Below are 20,747 nucleotides of genomic sequence, written 5' to 3'. Positions count from 1 at the left end.
CCCCAGTACAGTTGAGTGCCACAGTCTGATCAATACTCTCTGCCACACATTATAGAAATATCACATTTACTGATGCATGAAGGAGATACATATACCAGTACCAGTATACCAACGAACCTGTAAGATTTAGGACTGTACTTGTGTATATAGTATTGGACAGCATCAGAACCTAATACATATAAATCTTCCTATTATTTGAAAAGGAAATGTTTGACAGATTTGGGAAATGAAAGTTCTCTCACTTCTTGCTGTAGAATTAATATTTTACAACTGAATAAATAATCAACACTTGATAACTGACAAACATGATATCGACCATTTCTGGTGAATTTATGAACCCTACTAGAAATTAATTACTTGTACGTCTAGAGACATTTTGAACCTCTTTTTGCAGATTTTACAAACATTAACGTCAGTTTTCAAACTCAGATTTTTTAAATCTTACTTGACTTAAGGCCTGTAAATGTTACTTATTTAAATGGCTTAGGCCACATTCCTGAGCGAGTTGAAAACATTCCATTTGTCTGTCAAACACCATTGCACAGCAAACGGAGCTTGTCCAAAATAAATATAAAAATGTACAGAAATTAACAGTGAACACAAAACACTAAGGAATTGCAAGAACGTTCCTTTGCAAATAAGACGCAGGGAAAAAGTTCAAAGGGCTGGTTACAATACTTTTAATACTTGCAATAGAAAAAAAAACACAAATATGAAGAATTTTTTTTTTTTTTTTTACAGAAAGAAAGGAGGACCCCCTACCTGGATAGGCCCGAAATCCACATTCTCGTAGTGGAAGTGGGCACAGTCTATCAGTTTGGGGAAGTGTCCTTTCACAACAGAGAATCTGAAAAGGAACAGACACTAGGACTTAGCCATTTCAATCTTTATTGTAACAGTACAGTTTTGTTGTTGTTACCCAAAAAAAACCAAACAAACAAAACACACATCTATAAATTTGTTTTCAAAAGTATGACCGTTTCCTCTTTGAACATTACGGGCGAAACCTGAATTTGCATCCTGTGGTAAAGACGAGGCACTCGCTACTGCTTTCACTCAACAAAACACCAAGATCAACAAACCGCTTTTGAATTGACAGCAGTAAGGATTTGGGTCGGCAGAGACCGAACTAGATCTGATGGAAGAAGTTATTTCACAAAACAATTATAAGGATGTTCGATTTTAAAACATTAGTTGTCAATTATTTTTTTTACCATCAATTAAATATTGATGGAGTTTACAAACAGGAATGAATTCAACATGCCCTATATAATGGATCATTTTTGATCCTTGGGGTAACATCTAGTTTCAGATTGCAGAGTGCTGTGATGGAACTGTTGGTAGGAGTTTTAATTGCATGTGATTTTGTGCAGATGGAAGCATGATATTTAACTAGATCATTATTTCCCACATACAGCTGTGTGCTTTTTTTTTTTGTAATTAGCTTACCACACGACAAAAAAAAAAATGGTTCAAGTCCACTACAAATAAAACTTGGAGAGTAACGAAGTTCGAGTCCGTGCTGAATCCTTACGTGGTGCTCTTCCAATATAAACAGATGAATAAAACTTGTTTCTGCCCCAAGCCACATTCTAATGTTTAAAAATCTATTTGCATTTTGTACTGCGCAGTGCGATACATCTGACAGAAAACCAATCGCGGTTCACAGAACTGGTTTTACAGAGCTATTTGGATCTAAATACCCAAAGAGGGAGTAAATAAACTGACTTTGCCAAAGGCGCTTTATGAAGCTGAAGCTGCTTACAGGTTTTTCTTCTGCTAAAATTTTTTTGCATATATTCAAAAGGAGAAATAGGAGGTCACTCGTGGGCGGACAAAGGTTTTTGAACATGGCAATGCTATCTTAAAAGAAAAATTGCTAGGGTTTACAAATATGAACTGCTCCATGCGTTATCTGGTTTTTAATTCTGTCTTGCTTTTCGCCATCATATAGGTCACAGCCCTTTACTGCCGCTATAGAGAGTACTACTAGATTGAGGTACTCCCCAATAACTTGCTGTGGAAGGGTGTTATAGTTCACGTACACACGGGAGACAGAAAGGTGTACTTGAAACACCGCATAGGTGCCCTGTTTTATTAATGCCCTTTCTTTCGTTAGAGGGCGCTGTTGTCCATGGCCTGACTACCAGCGATGATAGACGGGACCAGGGGAATACCAATGCTGGTAAACAATCAAAGTGCGGGAGCACTCACAGGTGCTCAAAAAAGGCAAAAGGCAAAGGAAAAAGGGAAAATAAAACTCAGTAATAAAACCTACAAAAAAAAAAAAAAAAAAAAAAAAAAAAGGTGCTTCACCTCGGCAGCGTTACCCCGACCGCATGGCCCGGGTCTCCATCCTACACTCACTCCCTCAGCCTGCTTCCTGCACGTACGTGGGGTCTGCCCAGGGCTTCCCCGCTAGTAATATTTCATTTGTTTTCTTCTCTTTTCCGACCGTTCTCGGTCCTGGAGCTGAGCTTCCACTAGCTCGTAATTTTGTCTTTCAAGGGCAGACCTGAGGGAACTGCAGGACGTTATTTTATACGGCTAGCAATCCCTCTTCCCCAAGGCCCGCCTCTCAGAGAGAGGGAGCCCACACACCCCGTCTCCCACCACTCCATGTCAACGCCAGGACCGACAGGCGGATATTGTAAGGCGACTGCCCTCTTCTTGCAGCACTATGAATGCAACAGAAGAGTCAGCAGAGATCTCCCCCCTTACTCTTGCCCAAAAGAATATCCCAAGCAAGTTTCATGACGACCGGAGAGTTTTCTAGTGAGATGTACCACACCCAGGTAGGTACACCTGCCAGGCAAACGCATCCCCAGCTGGTGAAAATGCATTGTTTAAATCTCAGAATGTACCGCATTACAACAGCTCTCTTCCATGCGAGTCCAGACAGCCCCCACCAATGCCATACAGTAACTGACGCATTTAAAGGTTACCATGACCTACATTATAAACCCCCTCATGGTCCTGTGAGAAATAACGTCTGTATCAATTATCATCACAACTCTCAAGCGATTCTCAAAATACATGCGCCTAAAAATGTAAGTCTGGGATATACTCTTACACAATCCCTATCGCTTAGGGCAGTAATAATTCATCGTGGCACACACACAACTAAAACAAATGATTGTTATACAAGTGAAGCGATTCAGTATCATTGAAATCAGGACACGAGACAGAAGAAATGTCGGTCTGCAATTGCACCCTTGCGCATAAGAGCTTTAAAATACCCCTCCTTCATATTTTTATTCTGAATGATCCCAAATTCTGATGCTCCGATATTGTTATTTGCATAACCGTGGCTGTAATCTTGCTTGCAGGCATGTGTGGTTTTGCTGTTTGATTATACAGTCTGGAGTCTACAGATCTGATAGTGAAAACAAACCCCTTTTCCACTGGCACACATTTTTGCACAGATCAGGAGAATCGCTTATTAAATTGTCTTGAAGCTTGGCAATTATGTTAACGTCATGTCATCCACTTTTTCATCACAGCGATAGCTCTGATGTTTGCAGCCAAGGCAATGGGGCAGGTGTCTTATTACTGACACGTTTGTCTTATTTCTTAATGGCGTTTCAAATGAAAATAGAAAGTGCGACATTTCGAAATCCAACATGAAATACCGTACTACTATTATAGCTTCCAGCAGACTTTTGACAGTATCATCTTGATGCTAAATAAAATTATGTCGATGTGTTTTTTTTTTTTTTATGTCTCAATCCTAAAATTCTAGGAGATGCAAAACTTTTGACCACAGCTGTACATTATAGTACTTGACAACAGCCGTTTCCAAATGCTGTAGTCGCTTTCACCAAGCCAAGAAACGGTTATTATATTCACATCTCAGTCAACCAGTAACAGCTGGCAGAGCCCAATGCAGTAAAACAATACACTTTCGTGGTCAACACTGCACTGAAAGACACTGCATTTTGGGGTGTACAGTACAGTATTTACAAATGTGAAAAGTAGGTAATATAGCTGACCACCAAACAGAGCCTGCTGAAGCTCCCCAACATGACAAATATTTAAAAAAAAACAACCTAAAACATACAGAACTATGGGGTAATAATAGAATAATAATAATAATAATAATAAATACACCCTCGCTATAATGAACCTGTTGGGATCCAAGCCTTTTGTTCGTTATATTGAGGGGTTCGTTATCGCGAAAAGGACAATCAAAATGAAGGATAAACTGCTGGAGTAAGTGAACAGATTCAGTATTCTGCCTTCACTTTCTTCAATTCGTTAGAGTTAAAAGAAAAAAATTAAACACAGATCCCAATTTAAAGCTGAACTTTTATTCAAAATCAATCTGACACGAATCGTTTCAAAGCGCACCAAATCTTAATCCAACATGCAAGAATACCAAATCGAGCTTTTACTCCAAATCATCCCGACATGAAAAGTTCAGATCCTTTCTTTTCGTTGCTTTCTGACAACCTTCTTTTGCTTTCTGACAACCTGTACTCACGACAGAGACGTGCCTGCGTTACTGCTTCTTTTCAAACGATCAATATAGTATTTTTTCCAGCTTTGTTGCAACTTTGTTGCGCGGTGGCATCCCGTGCGTACAGACCAGGATGTTGACAGTGTGTGGACAGTCTAACAAAAATCCTTCACGCTACAAGAATGAGCCTTCAGTTGATTCAGGGTTATTCTTACTACACGAATAAATGATCAAAGACAACCTGCAAGTTGTTAACTAACAATTAAGAGGTCGCTAACTAACTTTTTAAAGTAATCTCAGGGTGCAGCTAGTCTGTCTCTGCTTCATAATAACAACAACCCCCCCGACACCCCCCCCCCCCCACCATTGGTCTTTAGCCCCAGCTAGTCCCGCCTCGTCCCACTCCACAGCCAATCACCAGCAGCTCCCGTGTTCCGTGCCGGTCACCCATAGGCTGAAACACAGCCCCTCCTGCTCCACGCGTTCTTGCAATTCACAGATCTCACACACGCTACAACAGTATCTTTTTCTTATTTGCGGTCTCGGGACCAGGTTTGTTATAGCCGATGGCTCGTTATAACGAAGGGCATTATAGAGAGGGTGTACTGCAGAAAGGACAGCGAAGTAGCATTATCATGTATTGATATATACCATTGCTTCTCATATTAATGACAGAGACAACATTTTATAAACACAATAAAAAGGGGGACAGTGGTACCTAGCAAGAGGTATAAACTGCCTGCCGTATTTTGCACAGGCAGATGAAGTTGCGATAGCAGGACACTAACTGCACACAGTGCATCAACAGCAAATGGACCTGGAAGAGCCTCACCTTTTGCTCATTTTCCCTTTAACGGTGGCAACTGTCCCCACGGAGCGAGAGAGGGGGTCCCCCGTGCTGTCAAGATTATCTGTACTCCTTGCCTGAAACACAAAGAAAAAAAACAACACTTTCTTTAAAATACAGGCAGAGAGAGAGAGAGAGAGAGAGAGAGAGAGAGAGAGAAGCAGGGAGAACAGCGGAGTTAGTGTTCAGCGAAGATGGGCGATGATAATCTCTTACACACAGAGAGCAGGACACTTAAATCAGGTGGGAAAAAAATATATACATTACATATATTCTTTTTTTTTTTAAGCTCACAATGATTTGGAATCCAGGAAGCAAAATTTTCTAATTTCGGTTGAGGTTTATTTGACTGTGATTATTAGCGATGTGCAATAAAGAAAGAAAATACTTACCCATAACTTCTGTTTTACTGAATATGGCAAATTACCTTTAAAAATTTTCAAAAGGAGTAGTGTTGGAACATAAAAGGGATGTTTTTTTTACAAGAAAGTTCAACGTACATGATTCATTTGGGGTCAAGTCACAGATTGATTAACTGTTTAAGAATTAAATATAAGTTTGAAAGAAACTTATTTTAATAACTCAAAGTTAAAGTGAAGTGAATAGGATCCAATAATCCCAAGTACATATTTTTTTCAATAACCGGGTTCATCAGTTTTCATTTATGGTTATGAAATTTTAGCCTGGCACACAATTTCAATCTAACACATTTCTAAATATATTTGAAACAGAAACCAAAATATTTTATCAAACAAACACTTGAAATATTTAATTACTTAGAAATCATATCAAATACTGTAAAAACCTTTGTACAAGTCTATTTTCTAGGTTTTTGTAGGGGGTGCTAAAAAGGGGGGAGCGACTTATACACCGGTGTGACCTACGGGCTTTTTTCTGAAATTATTGTCTCTGGGGGGCAGGGGGCAACTTATACACTGGTGTGACTTATACACCTGTTTTTACAGTACATTTGAAGTATGAATATAAAATCAGTATTGATCCCAGGTCTGATGTTTATAAGACTTAATTACTCCTTTAAATAAATATTGCAATAGTTTAAAAAAAAAAAAAAAAAAAAAAAAAGAGGCTGCAGTCAATTTTAAAAACAAAGTAATAAAACTTAATAGTTCCTGGAAGGGGCAATGTATAAAGCCATGTTTAAAAACATGCCAGTACTTTATAATTATTTTAGAATTATAATGTACCTTATAATTCACTAGCAGGAAAGATGCAAAAGCAGGGAAGCAAGCGTTCACGTTTATCTACAAACGAAACCAAGACTAACCAAACACCTGACCTATCTCCTATTCAAATCACTCCCTGCTCTCCGATAAAAGGTTCATGTAATCAGATCCATGGAGACTACAGGCTCTTCACCAGAGCCAGGCTTGACAGACTATCACATGCTGTCATCCTGCACTCAACCAGACTCCTGGCACAATAACCTGCTAACAACTGCCTTCCTTCAACGCAGTCTTCTGTTCTATCTGACAACTCCACACACTGCTAAATCAGCTATGAATATTTTAGTAGAGGATCGTTGACCGAACTCCATGAAAAAGGGCAATGCAAGTGGGTCAGCCTACAGCGCGTCCCTTGGGAAAACAGCAGCAAAAGCAAAACAGAAGGACGTGGAGACAAAATCTCGATGCACATCGAACGGCTTTCTACTGACAGGGTCCTGACAGAGGTTTCTATTTGTTTATCAGGGATGAAAGTAAGGATTTACAAAAAGATATCTACGGACATATGGCAGCACAGGCTCTGCACATGGGTGTGTGCGTGTGTGTGGGAGGGGGTTAATGGCGGGTGGCCATCTTGGTGAAGGAACAGCCAGGAACAAAGCTGGATGCCACTATTTAAATGCTATGTAAAGACAGAGTACAGGGCACCAGATCTCTAAACTGCTTTTTTTAATTGCATTTCCAGTTAAATCCACCAAAATTGGTCTTGGCTGCATATTCTCTCCTCGATGCTCCCTTATTAACCTGCACACTAGAATCGTACTGCATGCGCCCGCTACAGAAAGAGGAAATAGCAAAATGAGAACTGCAATGCAAGCCGCTCAGTCGATTAGACAAATGGTAACAAAAAAGCAAACCAAAACATTAAGTCAGTCATCCTTAGAAACTGTAACTTAGGCGCAGGGTGGTTTTTAGAACTACAGCTATGGCCAAAAGTTTTGCATCACCCTACAGAATTATTATGATTGAATTCATAAAGACGAAGTATTTTCAGCTTACTTTGGAATGTTTAATTTATTGAATTGCGCATTGCAGGTTTTTCCAACATACTTCACAAAACACTGACAAATTAAAAAAAAAAAAAAGTGACATTTCAAAATCTAACATGAAATATCGTACTTCTATTGCCGCAGCTATATTCATGACACTTGCGATATCATGACAATAAAATATCTAAATTCTGATGTTATACTTTGTTTTAAATAATGTCTCAAAACGCTAAAATTCTAGTTGATGCAAAACATTCGGCCATAGCTCCATTTCACCTCTGCCGCCCACAGTAGAGCCCTATAAAATAACAAAACAAACCACGCTCACAATACTTGTTTCCAGCCCATTCTGGGTGTGAAAATTGAAAGCTCAGGTAAGGTGGAAATACAGATCTCAAAAGCGATAGCTGGCTTTAGGCCCTTCACAGAAAATACTGATACGGGCCTACAAATCTTGTGCAACAAACACTGTGCTTGAACACTGGCAAGGAAATGAAAACAATGGCTCATTGAGAAATCCGCTTTTTGAAAACAGTACTGGTTTGTGCACATTGTTTCATTATATTCTTTTAAGTAAACGTAAAAATGTAACTTACCTCCCACTTCGGACAGACTCATTGCACGTACAATCTTCGTGCAGTGCTGAACCCATTGGGGCATTGAGACTTGAAACCAGAAGAGAAAATTGCTCTGAATAAACTTAGAACAGCCCTGTTTCAACAGACTAAACATTCATTTCACATTAGTACCAACTACTAACTTCTTGGCAGTCTGCATAAACAAAATCTATTTCAGTTAACTAAACAGCAGTGGCTCTAAAAAAAAAAAATAATAATTTGTACCTAAAATCTTTTAAATTGTATATTTTTATTGTAGTAAGTCGCGATAAAAGGGGTCCTTAAATTCACATTGGAAAAAAACACTAGTTTAAAACAGCAACAAAAACAGCAATATAATGCTAGTATATAATACATAGGACCCTATGATTAAAAAACTTACTTAAAATCAGAAGTGCCCGAGAATGCCCACACTTTCATTGTACAAAAATGTTAGTTTTTGTTGCCAGTGTCGTTCGATTTGGAATTTTTACTACAACATCGGTTTTGGTTCCGTTCTCGATTTAGAAAAACCACAAACCCTTGCTTCACAAATTGACAATGTTAAAGCTGAAGGAACACGGAGCCACTTTGTGGCTTGGAACTTGGCTTCAGGAGACTAGGTTTCAAGCCACAGCACGGCACACCAGGGAAGACTTGGGGTTTGAGACAGCAACCTCAAACTAGGTCTCCTGGAACCAGACTTCACAAGATACTCTTCCTGAAAGTGTGACTGTGTTCCTTCAGCTTTAGTCGATGCTTCAATCTAACAAAAACTTGACTATTTTGCTGGTAACAAAAAGAGTTGCTCTGCTAGTGCTTTGGAACGGAAGGCTTTGATTAGTCAAATAGTCATTTCTGAGGGAGACCATCACTTTTCTAGTCAATTTCAGGGCTACCCCTCAAAACCAGCTCCCTATTTACCAAGCGAAACAGAACTGAAATAGCCGTTTGGGCCTACAGTATTATCACTCAATATGGATTAAAGCATGCGGGCAGCACGATTCAAGAGACACCCTGGAGACTAACCTCGGTATGTTTACCCACTGCCCCCCCCCCTTTGTAAAACAGCAACGTGAGTTTACCCACTGCCCCCCCCCCTTTGTAAAACAGCAACGTGAGGGAGGTACAGCAAAGTATGTACTTTGGAGCAATCGTAATGAATTGGGCAAGACCCATTGAGCTGCACGGTCACATTTATAAGGTTGCCCGGTCAGCTCTGGCAAAAGAGAATGCTTCCTCGCACCACACAGACACACTGTGTTCACCTGTATAGATAGCTGGCTCATAGTCTATTTTTTATATAGCGCCTTTCGTAGTGGACCACCATCACAAAGCGCTTTATAAGATAAGAGACCAGGGTGTGTGAATTATGCATCAACTGCAGAGTCACTTACAACAATGTCTCACCCCAAAGACAGAGCACAAGGAGGTTCAGTGACTTGCTCTGGGTCACACAGCGAGTCAGTGGCCAAACTGGAATTTGAACTGGGGACCTGGTTACAAACATGTTTATTTAACCACTGGACCACATAGCCTCCTAAACTGGCAATCACATTAATAACAATTCGTATGATGTTTTCAAACCTGAGATGTCTTCAGTTTGAAACTTGCTATCACTTAAACTGCTGCTCTTTTTAAACTAATCTCGTTTATGTCGAACAGTGTTCTACAGGAAGGCTTTGCCAAAAGGTCTACTTTTCCTTAATCGTACCCCTGAATTACAAAACGTAGCGCCAAGGTTTCTTATCATCACAGCTGCTTCGCAACACATTTGCTTTTGCGAGCTACTTTTGTCCTGCTCCACTTCATAGCTTTGTTTTTTTAATCAGTTATTTTTGAACGTGGAGTAATAACGTGTTCTTTGGGCCCCTATCGCTCTGATGCATTTCATGCCTTCATACGTTTGTTGCCGACTTCAATTTCGCTTTATTCAGTCAATAATCTGAACTCACAAAATATATGCAAGAACTACTTCTGACCTGCAAGCAGTAACACACAAGAAGGTGCAATGTTTAATTCATTGCAGTTTGAATATATTCATTTTCTATATAAAACTGCCTACTTGCATCATTTTATTCATGTTTGAATGTAAACTTGATGCTTGAAATTACTATTCCCCTACAGTAATCAGGCTCTGTACCTTGACAATGTAAATGTGTACAATTCCCTTTACTTTGACATGTTTAGACCAATGAATACTTATGGGGGGAGAAAAAACTAAATATCAAAGTGGCCTGTAAACGCTCCAAGCGGCCTGCTATCTAGCAGTTCCAATGGTGGTGAATTTTTAAAAAGCTGTTGACTCAAATGCACTTTGACTGTAATGCATGTTATTGAATTAGGTCTGAACCATAGGTTGAACTGTTTGCACCACACGGCTTTGGAATGCCAATCAGAACGCATAATATTTCCAAGTCATTCTATAAGCATACACAGTATATATCATCTACCTCCTTAATCTCCACTTTCACCCGAACGATCAACTCTTACGATGTGCTATCACAATAAACAAACTCTCAATTCCAATGAGAAACACACTCATCTGAGAGGGAACTGGGTCACAAACAAGGCTGTCATATTCTCCCAAGACCTCCTTTTAATTCCCTAGCAAGTTCACAGACGACGTTTTCTTGTAGCTAGGCCTGTTGCTACGGCAACGGTCCAAGACACTGCATAAATCCCAGAGGCTCCCAATCCTACACTCCCTTCCTCCCCCACCCTGAACTCAGGACATGTACACAGCAGGTGCTTAGGCTCTGACCCCCAGAATCGACACTTGAATGAAGGGCCATTGTTCTTTTATCTGCAGTATGTGAGAATAGGAGGCATCTCCAGAGCACCATGGCAGTGCATCACAGGCAAGCAGCACACTCTGTTCTGGGGAGATCCTTTGAGCAGGGTCTGCAGTTCAGCGCTGTCTGCCCCTATAGTTCAGCAGGGAGACAGACACTGTATAGTTCAGAAAAGAACAAGTTGTGATCAGTTCTGCAGGGTCGAGTTTTGATATGGTGCCGTTGATCTCAAATGCACAAAAGCAAACCTTTCAATATCTTATCTCCCACGTGTAGCCAAATTCAGTACAATGGAATCCCAGAAGCACAGAGTAAAACAGACTCCTCATATCTGTTCTGATAAAGGGAGAATTGTATTCAATTTGAAAGGGACTGACAGAGAATGGTTTTAACTGAGTCTCGTTTGGCACTGGTCTTACTTAGAAGCAGGGAGTTTATTGTATATTTCTTTATAAGCAAGTGTTCCTCATCCTGTTTGCTGAGAAACAGACTTGGTGATGTGGTTTAGTAAAGCTGATCTACTCCTCCACTTTCAAGACAAACGCATGGGATAGAGCAGTTTAAGCAAGTCTCTCGGGTAACAGAATTGAGTAACAGACAGATGCGCCCGTCTGTTTTGCTGTATTAGGCAGCAGGTTTCAGGGCTGAGATGTGTCATGTTAAAGACATTGACCAAATCCCTCTTATCAGTCACACTGGACACATTTAAAATACTTAGCAACATGGAATCCAAACTGAAATACGCCACGATATGAAACCCCGCAGCAACAACATTGATGCGGCTTTGAGAAATTAAGACTTTTTACAAGAAGCTTGTAGCAGCTGGAAGACACTGTTCGAGAAAGAGGAGGGTTATGACAAGGTCACTGTGCAAATTCTCAACCTTTAGTCAGTAAAGAAAAAAAAAAGTATCAATTTTATAAATATTTGTTTTCTTGGTAATGGTTGATTATCTTTCAATTGTTGTAAGTTTCTCCAACAAATCCACTAACTGCGATTCCAATACAGATGTGGTCTACACAACCAAGTTAAGCAAGGCACAATTGGGACTGAATCACCCTGGTTACCTGCCCATTCACAAACCTAAACTTGGCCTTCTCTATCTGAATGAGGAGCCCTGAGCATGTGTACTTGGCCATCTATTCAAAGTTGGGGGAAGGTGCAAATTAGCCCCAAATGGTTCCCTCCCCCCCCCTCTGGGCTCTTTTTGAATTACATCACATCTTTATAAAGCAGATCCTCTTTTTCTTGCTTTTCTAGCACAGACCTTTTTTTGTACATCTGAAATGTTTTGGGTCTCCTTATCTAAAGCAAAGGTCAGTCCTATCGGCATTCCAGGAGTCTCCCTTGGAAACAAGCACCCAATGCTGTCTCTGTAACTTTCACAGGCTGTATGAAAAGGCACAGGGCAGAATGCACGCCGAATGCCTGCGGGTTTGAGTCTTACACAACCCTGCTTAATTGTACTCTGGTAAGAGGAAAAACTATAAGGATGCAGAATGAAGTTGGTCAGTAAGATGTATCCCACACTTCAGTAAATACAGTGAAATAGTAGATCTGCCCCCCCCCCCCCCCCCCCCCATTTGTTCTTATTTGACTAAGGAATATGAAGATTTTCTTATGGCCTTTCACGTTGTTTTAGTACCAAACCCTTGACTTACGCTCGGATTATCCCAACAGGTTCTCATGTGTGCCAAAATAAGGTCAGAGAAAGAAGATGAAGGAGCGGATTTATGTAAACAGGGTCTACATAATGAGGAGGGCGTTTTTAAATAGCTTGAATTCCAAACACACCAGGAAGAAGTGAAAGATGTCCCACAGGCCACAGGATGATCGTGAATTGGACACTTTTTCAAACATTCATTACATCGCCATAGGGTTAGAATTAAAAACACAACAAATTCAGGATGCGTTCAGTCAGAACTACGGGCAACGTCAATGATGTATCTTTGGAAGCATTTGGAGAATATTTTTTTTTAAAGGCAAGATATTTTATACTACCACCATTTTGTTACCGTTCCACCAAGATCTGATTTGTAGTATTACTGGTTTTTACAAAAGTGGATTATCCGTTTCTTTCTTTCTTTAAGACACGATAACGCATCAGAAACTCGTCACGTTTTCTCAACTATCAATACAAATAAACGCAAGTTTCTATGACTGAAAGCGGTTACTATCATTTCTCCCGGCAGATCTACCGTTACTCACCGTACATATGAACTATTTAACATTACGCAAGAAATCCGCGTACGGTCGACCCAGATTTGTCTAATCCTATCCTGGCCAAAATGCAACATTAGTGGAGTCCTATTTCCCATATATTGGAAAAAGATCATTTTTTTTTTTTTGCATCAATTCTAATTACATTTTCAAATGTCCATATATTCTGTTGCAATTACGTCCACCTGTCTCTCCTTCACCGATCCCACTGGTTTTGAAACACCACCGCACGGTATAGCCTACAATATATTATAATGTTACCAGTAGTAACTGGTCCTCACTGCAGGTCTGTATTGAAACCGCTTGAGTTGCCAAGTATTGTTTCTGTCATTTCAAATCGAGGTGGGTCGACGGCTTTAGAATTATACATATATAAAAATAAATAAAATAACACACCCAAAATAAACCGGACTAGCTCGATGTTCCTTAATCTAGTTTAAACGCACTACGTAATTAATCAACGTACTGTTGTCTGGCGCTTTACTGTACCCTTGCACACCCATCTCTCAGCGTCTGCAATAGACAGACAATGAGTTAAGAACTTAGCATCAATGCTTCTGCAGCTAACGCTACTAAATTACTCACCACCATTCCGGATCCAGATTTGCTCTTTGAATGCACACGATCAGTCCACCGCCTTACATTTTTCTAACACAGCGACGGCTTCCTTTCCAAGAAATATAAATACAATATAAAAAAAAAATAAAAAGACGGTGCAATTTTGCAGCTCCCGGGGTTGCATTTATGGCATACGCGTTCAGTTCAACCTTCAAAGGCTTTCCTTTCAAACCAGCACGGGTATCACGCGGTTGCTACTGCAGTTTTTCGACACAGTTTACGGTGCATTTTTAAAAGCACGCTTCTTTTAGTAACCCTCGCCTTGTCTGCCTAACTGCCCCCAAACAATATACCCGGCTCTCATCATGCAAACAACATCAGCGTCTTCTGAATCCTTTCGGACCTACCAATCCACTCGAAGGGGGGGGGGGGGGTTGTTTAAAAAAAAAAAAAACAAAAAAAATTCTACGGATCTGATTACCAGATGGGCCAACTAAAGAGTCTCGGTTGATTTGACCCTTCAGATCCAAATAACTTCATAAGTTTAGGGGACACCTCGTAGTCAGAAAAATCCCCCTGTGGAGCATTAGTCTTTGATTGTCCCCCCAAAACCCCCCCCCCCCCCCAATAAAATGTTTCATTGAGGTGCCCAGAGACAAAAGATATTATGCACTGGGAGGCTGGGAGAGAGGCTCAAGCAGGCTGATATAGTCCAGCAGCTGACTGGGAGCACAAAACTGGCTCTGTTTCGACTTAGTTGCTGTGTTTTATGGCATCATGTACTGACCGGACAGCTTTCTCAGAGAGATTGATAAACCACGGGCTAAGAGTTTCACCCACCCACACACACACACACACACACACATACATATATATATATATATGTTATAAATATACATATATGTGATGTACTATATTATATATATATAAATTCATTTATGTAAAAGATTTACCCTATTTAATACAAGCAACGCAATAATTATACAGGCGTGTTTAAACTGCCAGCAGTCTGCAAACAAACATAAATAAGATACAGCTATACGTCAATGTGGATTGATTTAATTGAACTAATAATTTGCCTAATCTGATCTTTTTAAATAGAGTAGTTTATAAAAACAAAGTTAAGAATTTATGTTCGTTGTACAATTTTAGAACTAAAGTGAAATCTCCACCTGTTTAAAATAATTAACAAGTTCAGATTAGGCAAATTATTACTTCAATTATGTAATTGAGCGCTTGGTTGGAACACAAACCAGCAATGCAGTGTAACCCCAGGACCAGGGTTGAACCCCTGCTCTAAGAAATTCCCAATTGTCATGACGCGAGATTGTCATGAATGACCTACAATTTGTAATTTCAGAAGAAATACAATTAGAGAGCGTGCAATACAGAAGATTGAAGGATAAATAGACTATAAATATATAGATAAATAGACCAGGATGCCTGAAGATTTAAATTGAAAGGAATCGTAGATTGTTGCATCATTAACTATGTAATAAATCACAAACACGTGAATAGATTTAAATAGAAATAAGACATAAGAAATTAGGCAAGTACATCTTTCATTGCTTGCTTTTCAATGATGTCCTTATTGTATTGAGCAGCCCAGGGCCATGTTATCAGATATGTAATAGTTCAGTTGAACCTAGGGGTCCAGATAATTAATTAAGGAGGTAGTTGAAAGGAGGTCCTAGCTTGGAATGGGCTGAAAAGACCACAAGGGTTTGTACCACTGACAGAGAGTTCTGTTTAAACCATGCACAGTGAGATATTGTATCTGTTGTAAAACTTTTAAAATAAATGGTCATTTGTAGGCCACTGTGCCTAACTAGTGGGGTATATGTGTATAACAGTAAAAGTTGTTGACATACTGTACTGGTCACTTTATTAGGGTCTGTACAAGCGTTGACTTTTCTATGCTTTTATTTTGTATTACTGCTTTTATGATTGTTGTATCTGTTTTTTGTCCTGTTTGAATGACTGATCTCTTTTTTGCCATTGATTTTAAATGTTGTTTCTTGCTGCCTTCTCTTGCCAGGAGCCCCTTGTAAAATGAGATGTACATCTGGGTTCTGTCCTGTTTGAATAAATACATTTGAAATGAGAATATCTGACACTTCAGCAGCTGAGTCAAGTTGAAAATAAAGTCTAGGTATAGGTATAACAAATTGATAAGCAACTTGAAACAGGTTGAACTCATATATATATATATATATATATATATATATATATATATATATATATATATATATATATATATATATAGAGAGAGAGAGAGAGAGAGAGAGAGGAGAGAGAGAGAGAGAGAGAGAGAGAGAGAGAGAGAGAGAGGCTACATGTGTCTAAAACAGTTAATTAGTCAAGGTTTACAGTTAATTGCCAACAGTTGTATTGTGTGGGAGTGTGTGTGTGTGTGTGTGTGTGTGGGGGGGGGTCTATGTAAAGACAGATGCATTACTGCTGAAAAGTGTCTTATCTATTCAGATAGGCTGACATCATGTTCTTTACAGAAGTTTCATTACAGATTTAGCAAGAGAGCGAGGCATTTTTTTCACACTTCCTCCTGTGGTTTTCCTCATATATATATATATATATATATATATATATATATATATATATATATATATATATATATATATATCTATCTCCTATATATCTTATATATTATGTTGCTTTAACAAACATTTCTCCGATGCCTATTACAAACTTTCTCCGATGCCTAGTCTGCACTAGCGCTCTCCAGCATTGCTAAGGAAAACAATGTGCCCTCAAATGTAGTCCCTATTACTAATGAGTCAATCAACAGTCGCTTTTATCCAAAGCGATTTACAGAGACTAGGGGGTGAACTATACATCAACGACTGCTGCTGCTGCAGAGTCCCTTCCAATAGGGTTCACAGCTCATCTGAAATTTTCTTTTCGTGTTATAAAATGCTTATTATCAAATCGAAATGAGCAAATACAAGGGTATCCTGGTTATTCCAAGCTCAAACCTAGTCATCTAAACTAAGGGCCACATTCTGGTTCTGTTTTTGCAGCCTTTCAGTGAGTCCTCTGGAAACCACAGATCTCATACACATGCCATCACAGCTTACACTTTTGAAGACCAATAACATTTACAGATTTCTTTTTGTTAGTTGGTAAAAAAAAAAAACTACACAAAAAAAAAAAAAAAATCAGGTAAAATAAACAAGCCCCTTTATTCGGTTGTACAGAATGCCGTATGAAGAGTAGAGAATATTGGTCCCAAAAAACTCAAAACTCTGTGTCTGCTTGCGCTTTCACAGCATTTAGATAAAACCAACAAGTGTGTACCACACTCCGACCACCTTAAAAAGCATTGGCCTTTCACCGCACTTACCAGCACTGTCTCCGTCGCCAACTTTGAGAATGACTACAAAGTATTTGACCACGGTGACTATGCAGTGGGACAGATGCAGGTATGAAGCTACTGCTTTTATCAGCAGCTGTCTTGTAAGAAGCGCTTACTTACCGATAGTAGGCAATTGAACAATATGTTTAAAATGAATGCAGCTGCTTACCTGAGCCTTTTCTTTGCATGGCTGTTGTATGTAGCAGTATCACCAACTCGTTATGCTTGTTCCCTGGTGGCCTTAATCAAATAGAGGACTTCCCTTTCTGCCTTGATAGATGATTGGCTTGCACTATGTTGCTGCTTGAAAATAGGAAGTGCAGTAGCATATATATCACATGGCCCTTTTTAAAGAGACAGGCAACATTAAACAGCAGACAAAGTCATAAAAGGTATTCAAAGGACAGCATGCTGTGGTGCAAATAAGTGGAGTGTATAATTGTGCTTTCGACTTGTTTCATGAAGGCAGGGGTTTGGTGTAAACTACAGTGGGACCTGATTCTGTTTGATAGGAGAAGGCCCTGGTTAGCCTTGGATTGTGCTTCCTCACAAGGGGGGGGGAGTGTGCAGCTACTATGGAGTCTTGCTTTCCTACATGCCACTGCAACATGCTGCATACAACTCAACACTGTCTACAGCAGTGGCCAAAAATTTTGAAACCCCCCCCCTATAGAATGAACTGACTGTGCTTCATGAAGTCAAATGGCTGAATAATGTTACGTCAATATATTCAATTACATACCTCTTTGTAGTTTTAATATTATGGTGGACTACTCTTATGGCTTCCGGTTGACTTTTTGTAGTTTCTTTATAAATTCTAAATTCTGTTCATGTATATATAAATCCTAAAATTCTAGGTGATGCAGCTTTTGTCTATAGCTGTGTGTTAATAGCACAACTAGTGCTGCACGACTAAAAGTATTCAGTTTATATGGTAAGAAATTCGTTTCTTGGGCTTGGGCTGAAATGGAGCTACAAGGCATGTTTAGAATGTATGCATTAACAATCAAAAATGTCCAGCTGTCAAAACTGTCCGGTATTCAGAAAGCAGCAGAACTAGAGAAGCATTCTTGAAACAGCTGGCATGACTAAGAGGTTTGATAGAAGTGCAATGCAGCAAATCTTTTTATTCATTTCCAGTAGTGTGGGATAATGGTTCTGCTTGCAGTAAAGGACACTGCCACAGATGCCTTCCTTGTGGAAAATGGGTTACATTACACTAGTTGAAAGAGCTGACTATCGCTGTCTGGAGCATGGTATGGGGGTATGGTCCTAACTAGCTATGAGGACATAGAGGTCATGCCATCGGTTATTTTTTTGCATCATCAATGCTGATGCTCTTGTAAAAATTCCGGTAAAGTACAAAAGACTCCTTCATTTTCTCTGTTGTTTTTAGATTTAGAGGTGGAATGGTAAATACCAAGCAGTCATATAAATACTGCCAGCTAGTGGTTACATAGCAATACTGCCAGCTAGTACTTGACCTTGGTAGGATGTCATCTCTGGTAATGGTTCTGCATGGGGGTGTCTGTCCTCACCATGCTGGGAGAGTCGCTCAGTACAGTCCTCATAGTAAATTGTGGGAAATGGTTTGCATTACCCACGTAAAAACTTCCATTTCCTTCAAAATTCACAGGATCCTAGTTTATAACTAACCCTGATCATTGGCTATGGCTACCTTGACAAGTGGCAATATGGGCCTGCTTCGAACTACTTCTCTCTGTCTAGAAGGGCTTTTCTAAATATTGGATCATTCGTTCTACTCTATCACGAGAACATAAAACACAAAGGATTGACCTTGTATTCCACAACTTTGAAGGTCAGAGGTTTCTCACCATTGCAAGTGGCCCAATTTATCTGTGTGATCAAAATGGTTTAAATTCCCTATATCACTTTCTCTTTAGTCTATAAGTGTGTTTTTGTTCTTAATTACTCCATATAATGAACTCAGTTTGCTTCAAAAAGTCCAATGAAACCTGTTGGGAATAATGTTACGTTAACATAGTGAATTACATAAAGCTTTGTAGTTTTCCTTATACTTATGAAAAAATTGAAAAATGTGACATTTTGAAATGTCTGTACTGCTATAATGTCTTCCAATAGATTTTTGCAATATCATTTTGTAGTTTGTTTGATTACATGATCTAAATTATTTTTTTAATTATGTCTCCATCCTAAAATTCTAGGTGATGCAAAGCTTTTGGCCGTAGCTGTACACTCTTCTTGTTTTTAGTTTTTAGAACAGCTCAAACAATAAGGAACAAGATTTATTTTAAATCATTCTTAGTGCAGAACTGATACTTACTGACTGTGTATTTAGTCACAAGGCTTACATTCAAAATGCTCGGGTATTTCCAGGGTCATGCTCAAAACTCTTGCTGTTGACACATTTTGATTGTCATTATTCTCAGTCCTAAAGCCTGATCCTGCTTCTTATTTTTATGACCTACTGTACACTGAAACGTGACAGGCAAGAGACAGGGCATATGTCACTCAAAGAACAGAAGTGTCACTCCCTGAATAACATTGCAATGTTACTGCCATCTACTGGCAGCATGGCAAGTGCAGCTTCACCTTCACATGCTTGTTGATTGTATTCCCCCTAAGAAATCAACTACTTAGACAACAGAGGAGGCAGAAAAGGGTAGTCAGTACAGCTTGCACCTTCAGAACAGACCTGACCTCGGACTCAGGGAATTGCATCTCAGTCTTTTAAGTTGATGCTTATTAATTGTAATACAGCATTGTAGATGGGTTATAACCATGTAATAGACATGGTATTCATGTATTCTGTCTATGATTTTTGCATGGTTATAAACCATCTATAATGCTTTATTAACACTCTATAATATGGGTATATATAATATAATACTTATAATAGCAGAAAACGCTAGTGGAGGCTTTGAGTAAACTGTGATTAACCAGCAATAAGGAACTAGCCCACCACTGCGTGGTCAAATTGTCTCCTCTCATTGGGAACTATTCTTCTGTTTATAAAAGAAAAAGTGTAAATCACATGTAAATATAATTGTAACCTTCTTGAAAAGCCTCCACAGAGTACAACACATGCATACCATGTATAAGATAAACAAAAAGTTTATTGACAAAAAACAAACAAACAAAAAAAAAAAACAGTAACTTTACAAGATGAGTACGCAAGCTAGTTATATATATATTATATAAACAGAACACTAAATTAGATTGGGCAAAATGAGATCATTATTAAACCAGGAATATGCTACACAAGAAAAGAATGAAAATGAAGGCTACGTGAAGAATACGATCTGAAACTGTACAGCCTGCCATGCATACATCTGAAAACTGTACAGCCTCCCATATAACGTTATACTTGCATGTATATATATATATATTATATAGTTATATATATATATAATATATATATATATATATATTATATATATATATATATATGTGGTACACACACAATTATAGACAATTTACCGAGGGCTAAACACCTAAACAACTTTATTTAGCAGCTCACCTGTCTAAGCAACTGTCTTTACAGGAGTAATGGGGACACTTCTTTCAAAGGCTTTGATCACAAAGTCAAGAATCTCTTTTCCTGTTACCGTGTGAAACACGAAGTATTTAAAACTTGTTGAGTTAATTTGTAACTTTTGTCAAATGTAAATGATTGGGCCCTGT

At 39.0% G+C, this 20,747-nt stretch overlaps 1 protein-coding gene across 5 annotated transcripts in view; it reads right to left on the bottom strand.

The window, feature by feature from the left end:
- LOC121304393 (rho GTPase-activating protein 33-like) overlaps positions 1-17,326 on the bottom strand; it is a 40,283-nt gene extending 22,957 nt beyond the window's left edge. Inside the window, exons 1-5 of one of the 5 annotated variants that reach the window (XM_041235501.1) lie at positions 17,251-17,326; positions 8,136-8,204; positions 5,699-5,733; positions 5,292-5,383; positions 763-847 (exon numbers count right to left, since the gene is read on the bottom strand). In XM_041235501.1, coding sequence (XP_041091435.1) covers positions 763-847; positions 5,292-5,383; positions 5,699-5,733; positions 8,136-8,204; positions 17,251-17,269 — 300 coding nt within the window. In that variant the 5' untranslated portion in view covers positions 17,270-17,326. Of the gene's footprint in view, positions 1-762; positions 848-5,291; positions 5,384-5,698; positions 5,734-8,135; positions 8,205-13,735; positions 14,137-17,250 lie in introns of those variants that run through there. The other 4 variants (XM_041235502.1, XM_041235504.1, XM_041235505.1 and 1 more) reach the window with 4 other exon arrangements.
- Between the last annotated feature and the right edge of the window lie 3,421 nt (positions 17,327-20,747).

This window comes from Polyodon spathula, chromosome 37, assembly GCF_017654505.1.
Source record: "Polyodon spathula isolate WHYD16114869_AA chromosome 37, ASM1765450v1, whole genome shotgun sequence".
NCBI lineage: Eukaryota > Metazoa > Chordata > Actinopteri > Acipenseriformes > Polyodontidae > Polyodon > Polyodon spathula.
Note: the sequence above shows the minus strand (reverse complement) of the source record. Positions and strands in the feature narration are given on the sequence as shown.